Source organism: Puma concolor, chromosome D3 (assembly GCF_028749965.1).
Source record: "Puma concolor isolate L17-30 chromosome D3, mPumCon1.1.hap2, whole genome shotgun sequence".
Lineage (NCBI taxonomy): Eukaryota > Metazoa > Chordata > Mammalia > Carnivora > Felidae > Puma > Puma concolor.
The window spans coordinates 56,552,692-56,559,081 of NC_141678.1; the positions used below are offsets into that span (position 1 = coordinate 56,552,692).

Here is a 6,390-nt window from a genome sequence, read left to right on the forward strand (position 1 = left end):
TGAGACAAAAATCCTGCTACATATTGAATATGTTATACTTAAGTTGGCAACTTCTCTGGCATTCCTGTCTCCTTTAAAAGAAGGAAGAGAACATCCGTTTAGAGCAGTGGCTCTCAAAGTGTGTTCCCTGGACCAGCAGCATCAGCATCACTTGGGAATTTATTTAGAAATGCAAATTCTTAAGCCGCAACCCAGGCCTGCTGAATCATAAACTCTGCATATTGGGCCCAACCAGATGTGTTCTAATAAGCCGTCCAGGTGATCCCTGATGCACGCTAACGTTTGAGAACCACTGCTTTAGGGTAAAGTTACATAACAAAATCTCTAACAAGGCCTTATTCAGAATAAGCGAGAAAGGCTCTGAGTCAACCTCAAAGCTTCAGCAATTCGATTTTGCTTCTAGGGCTGGCAAAAACCTTCTCCCCCACCCCAGGTAGTCGGTAGTTGGTCTGTGCCCAGCTGAGAAGAGACATCAGGACACCTTCCAGGTCCCCCTCCAGAGGGCTCTCAGCTGTTCCCGTCCCTGCGTTTGGTCACAAACCATCTCCTTGGCTGCCCTTTGGAACAAAATCGCTTGCCTTGGGGACCGTAAAGCTCTCCGCCGGCATTACTAAGAAGCCCGTTCTGTCCGTTGATGTACTTCATCATACTTTCCCCAGAGAACCAGCCTGACAAATGTCCCTGAAAACAGGCTGACACCAAAGTGGCGCAACTGCACGGTTGTCAGATTTCTTTGCACAGATGGGTTTTGTTCTGGGTTTCGTTGGTTTATCGTAACGTTCATCTCCTTTCCACTGCCCATCGTCTGTGAAACCGTACCTCTCTAGATGGAGCAGGTGGCCCCTCGTGCCTCATACTCGGTAACTTAAAACCACTACATCCCAGCTACCTACATTGCTGTCAGCTCTCAATCATAGCCAGGTAGTTCTTGAACTCGGAACTCTGATCCTGCAAGTGGCGCTCAGCCACCGACTGGACTGAGCTGACCTCTGTTGTCACTTTGTGTTTCTCCATCAAAATATTTGTCTAAGGTATGAACTATTGGGCTGATAGCCTTCCCCCTTGTCATAGCTTTCATTGCCAACTCCATCACACGGTTGTCGATAGCGTCGTACAAAGCCATTGCAAGGACTCTGCAAACTGCCACCAATGACCAGTTCCTGACTAACCAGCCACCTTTTCTTTCTCTTAGCGCCACGTCAGCACTGAGACCAGACTCAAGCACCCCTGTCCTGTAACCGAGACAAAATGGCGTGTATTGTTTTGGGTTTTTGTGTTTCTTGGCGGGTTTCTTTCCCTGGCTCTCCAAATTTACCTTTGGGACCTGTTCTAAGTGCAAACCCAGCAGGTTTCGCCTGTCCTGTCCATTAGCTACAATTATATCTCGCAGGGGTTGTTTCTTTCTTGTTCCACAACAAATTGCACATCCATCATCATCGGGGATGATGGCCTGTTAATGAGCACTGGTCTAACACAGCCAACCACCCTCCTCCACTGCACCATGTGAATGGAGGGAGGGAGGATGGAGGGCAGAATCTACTGTATGAGATTCAGGAATCAGTTGTGGTTGGTCAGGACGCAAGTCGGGGTAAGTTCGGTTGGTCAGAGGGAGATGTGCTGGAGATTGGGAAAAATGGATTCTCGAATGATCTCTATAAGGCAGGGAAGGTTCATTTGTAAGTAGTAATGTGAACTGAATTGCATAAGAGTGTGGCCTTTGTTGTGATATACTATGTATTTTCTTATATGCATGAGCCAAACTGTTGCATCATAATTTAGCACTGATGTCTGCTTTTATTTTGGTCATCCTTGTCCACCCTTATTAGTTCTGGGCTGTTAACTGTAGATAGACCTTGTAAATACGGCAACCTTTGGTTGCTGCAATCACCTTGGTTTGATTCCGCCCAAGGAGCCACAAACAAGAACTCCACTGTGTCCTCAGAAGAAAGGGCATTTTTACTTTTGAACCAAAAAGAGGGGGAAAAAATCAGAAACATTACATCTGGAGGCTAATTAACTGCAAGACATTTTTAATTATGACTACTGTAATTTGACACCATTTGAAATAACCAATTCAGAGACACTAAAGCTTTCACACTATTCATTGGTATTGTAACAAAACTACTACTGTATGGGTTTTTTTGTATTGCTGTTAAGTATTGTTTTGTGTGTGTGCGTGTGTGTGTTGGAACCTCCTGGGGACATGTTATATTTTGAAGTGATTAAACTATTTAATTGTGTGTCTATATTTTGGAATGGAATTATTTCTTCATTAAAAAATGTTTTTAAAAACACTATATCTGTGTATTTTATACCTTTGTTTCAATGAAAACTTTCTGGAGTCTGTCTGTTGACAGAAGAAAGACAAGTCAGCACTTGCAGCAGGAAGCGGGACCTGTCAGTTGAGTATTAAGCAACTAGAGCAAAATTTCTCACCTTTCCCTGCCTTTGGAGACACAATTTTTTTTGAAGAGGGAAAGCCTTGCTGTACTCCATAGGGGATGAGTGTGAGAATAGGAATAGCTAACATAAAGCTTGCTTTCTATCTGTCACGGTTACAAGCAGTTTATGTTACTTGACCCGATCCTTTGAATCACAGCATCTAGCCAGGTACTTGGCAATTATAAGCTCCCCACTTATTTGTTGAATGAATGAATAAGTGAATTTGTGGCTTTTGTTTGGTGTGTGCTAGAGCTGGTGAGGAAGGAGAATCGGCACCTCCTGGAGGTCAGTGTGCTGAGAGCAAGAGGAATCAAATGAAGAGTTCCAAAGAGCGGACAGAAACTCAGGGTCCGCAGCGGTAATCACCCCCTACATTCCCGCCTCTCTCCGGGGAACCTCTGGATTCCCATGCAATGTTGGGTTGTGTGTTTTGTTTGCTCAAGGAGCCGATTCCTTTGCAGAGCCAATAGCAGAATCTGTGAGTCTGGCTCCAACACTTCATGAATGGCATTTTTGGGAACTCTGAGCTGGAATGTTGCTGAAAGTCTGTGCTCACAGAGTCTGGGGTTGATTTACAGTTCATGAAAATGCTATAAACACTCCAGAGGCACTAGAGAAAGAAACCAAGAGGCTCTGCTCTACATCAAGTGCCGGGGCAAACCCTAACCTGATACGACCACTAGTGGGAGCTCAGACACCCCATCCCATTTGGAGGTGAGAGACCAAGGCAGGTCCATGGGTGTCTTTCCAAGTCTCTTTCATTCAGCTGCATCTCAATGTCTCATCCTCTCATCTCCTAGGAGCCACATGTAGCTCTGATCCCTACCTCAGCATTTCCTACATTTATCTAATTGCCAAAGTCACCTGAAGAATCCATTAACCAGACTTAGCAGGTCTAGCTGGGGCCAGGGAATCTGTATTTTTTAACAAGTGCCTCTGGTAATATAGTCTGACAGATTTTAAGAACGACTCTCCTCTTGCTACTCAAAATGTGGTCCAACGACCAATAGCATTGGCATCACCTGAGAGCTAGTTTCAAATGCAGAAGCCCGGGCTCCAAACCGGACCTACTGAATTAGAGTCAGCATTTCCTCAAGAGCCCCAGGGAATCTGTGTGCACTTTAAAATTTAGGAGGCACTTGACCTGGAGATCAGCTTTAATCCTAGACTTCTAGGATTAGGTTCAGTTGGGTCCTCGGGGCATAGAATGACAAGCCAGGAGTCCTCCTTAAACTAAGTGTCATGCTTCTTGAACGTACAGTGTTTTGATTTAGTAAGTCTGGGATGGGGACTGAGATCTGCATTTCAAATAATTTCGCAGGTGATGCTGATACAGGTCTGAGGGCCACACTTTGAGGTGCAAGGCTATGGGTTTCTTCTTTTTTTTTAATTATTTGTTTTTTTTTTTTTTAATTTACATCCAAATTAGTTAGCATATAGTGCAACAATGATTTCAGGAGTAGATTCCTTAGTGCCCCTTACCCATTTAGTCCATCCCCCCTCCCACAACCCCTCCAGTAACCCTCAGTTTGTTCTCTGTATTTGTGAGTCTCTTATGTTTTGTCGGCCTCCCTGTTTTTATATTATTTTTGTTTCCCTTCCCTTATGTTTATCTGTTTTGTCTCTTAAAGTCCTCGTATGAGTGAAGTCATATGATTTTTGTCTTTCTCTGACTGACTAATTTCACTTAGCATAATACCCTCCAGTTCCATCCCCATAGTTGCAAATGGCAAGATTTCATTCTTTTTGATTGCCAAGTAATACTCCATTGTATATATATGTATATATACCACATCTTCTTTATCCGTTCATCCATCAATGGACGTTTGGGCTCTTTCCATACTTTTGCTATTGTTGATAGTGCTGCTATAAACATGGGGGTGCATGTGTCCCTTCAAAACAGCACACCTGTATCCCTTGGATAAATGCTAGTAGTGCAATTGCTGGGTCATAGGGTAGTTCTACTTTTAGTTTTTTGAGGAACCTCCATACTGTTTTCCAGAGTGACTGTACCAGCTTGCATTTCCACCAACAATGCAAAAGAGATCCTCTTTATCCACATCCTCGCCAACATCTGTTGTTGCCGGAGTTGTTAATTTTAGCCATTCTGATAGGTGTGAGGTCATATCTCATTGTGGTTTTGATTTCTATTTCCCTGATGATGAGTGATGTTGAGCATTTTTTCATGTGTGGGTTGGCCATCTGGATGTCTTCCTTGGAGAAGTGTCTGTTCATGTCTTTTGCCCATTTCTTCACTGGATTCTTTTTTGGATGTTGAGTTTGGTAAGTTCTTTATAGATTTTGGATACTAATCCTTTATCTGATATGTCATTTGCAAATATCTTCTCCCATCCTGTCGGTTGCCTTTTAGTTTTGCTGATTGTTTCCTTCGCTGTGGAGAAGCTTTTTATTTTGATGAGGTCCCAGTAGTTCGTGTTTGCTTTTGTTTCCCTTGCCTCAGGAGAAGTGTTGACTAAGAAGTTGCTGTGGCCAAGATCAAAGAGGTTTTTGCCTGCTTTCTCCTCAAGGATTTTGATGGGTTCCTGTCCTACATTGAGGTCTTTCATCCATTTTGAGTTTATTTTTGTGTATGGTGTAAGAAAGTGGTCCAGGTACATTCTTCTGCATGTCGCTGTCCAGTTTTCCCAGCACCACTTGCTGCAGAGACTGGGTTTAGTCTGTGGATATTTTTTCCTGCTTTGTCAAAGATTAGTTGGCCATAGGTTTGTGGGTCCATTTCTGGGTTCTCTATTCTGTTCCATTGATCTGAATGTCTGTTCTTGTGCCAGTACCATCCTGTCTTGATGATTACAGCTTTGTAGAATAGCTTGAAGTCTGGGATTGTGATGCCTCCTGCTTTGGTTTTCTTTTTCAAGGTTGCTTTGGCTATTCGGGGTCTTTTCTGGTTCCATACAAATTTTAGGATTGTTTGTTCTAGCTCTGTGAAGAATGCTGGTGTTATTTTGATAGGGATTGCATTGAATATGTAGATTGCTTTGGGTAGAATCGACATTTTAACAATATTTGTTCTTCCTATCCAGGAGCATGGAATCTTTTTCCATTTTTATTTTTGTGTGTGTGTCTTCTTCAATTTCTTTCATAAGCTTTGTATAGTTTTCAGTGTATAGATTTTTCACCTCTTTGGTTAGATTTATTCCTAGGTACTTTATGGGTTTTGGTGCATATGGGTTTCTTTTAAGGTAAATTCTAGGGATCTTGTTACTGGTAAGTCAGATTTGTGCATTTCTATACATAGCAGGAAAGATACTCAAGTCTAAGGACATGAACATAATGGAAGCTCAGTTGGTTGGATCCCCATGGGTAACACTGCAGCAGTTAAACTATACAGTGAGTACTGGAAGCAGCTGCATTTAAGTATTCTGTCAAAGAAGAATCTTTTGCTCCAAGAATTGAGGCCTTTGTCTCCATGATACAAAGAATCAGCAGGGAGTAGGACTCCATGGTCCTAGTGGTCCCAGAAGGGCAGATTTGCAAAGTTGGGATAGGGCCACGTGTGGTGAGAAGAAGCTGGCAAAGTTTCAGATTCATTATTCCATCAGAGCACATCAGCTACTGAGATACGCAACACCCAGGAAGAGGTTCTCTGGGCACCTTGGAAACCTAGACTGGGACTCTGATGCCATGGACTATGCTGGGGCACTATGTTGTGATGGAGCCACCTCTGCTTTTGAGAACCCAAAGATACATCAACAAGTATGTTCATGCAGCCTTATCTATAATATTAGAAGATAATAGACACTAACAGAGGAACACTTAAACTACTTATGGCAAAATATGGTAGGCTGGAATACTAAGAAGCCATAAAAACTGATGAGGAAGATACATATTTATCACCAAGGAAGATGTTTACATAAGTCCGGCCAAAAGCCAGGTTATAAAATAGTGTAAGAATGATCCTGGTTTGATAAATATTTGAGTGCTGGTGCA

General features: G+C 42.8%; 1 protein-coding gene across 5 annotated transcripts in view; it reads left to right on the plus strand.

Moving 5' to 3' along the window:
- The window catches only part of DTNA (dystrobrevin alpha), a 351,246-nt gene extending 348,949 nt beyond the window's left edge, over positions 1-2,297 (plus strand). For 4 of the 5 annotated variants that reach the window (XM_086682723.1, XM_086682727.1, XM_086682734.1 and 1 more), the window contains one exon: positions 1,193-2,297. In XM_086682723.1, coding sequence (XP_086538849.1) covers positions 1,193-1,333 — 141 coding nt within the window. In that variant the 3' untranslated portion in view covers positions 1,334-2,297. The remainder of the gene's footprint in view (positions 1-1,192) is intronic. The other variant, XM_086682733.1, reaches the window with a different exon arrangement.
- Positions 2,298-6,390: the final 4,093 nt, after the last annotated feature.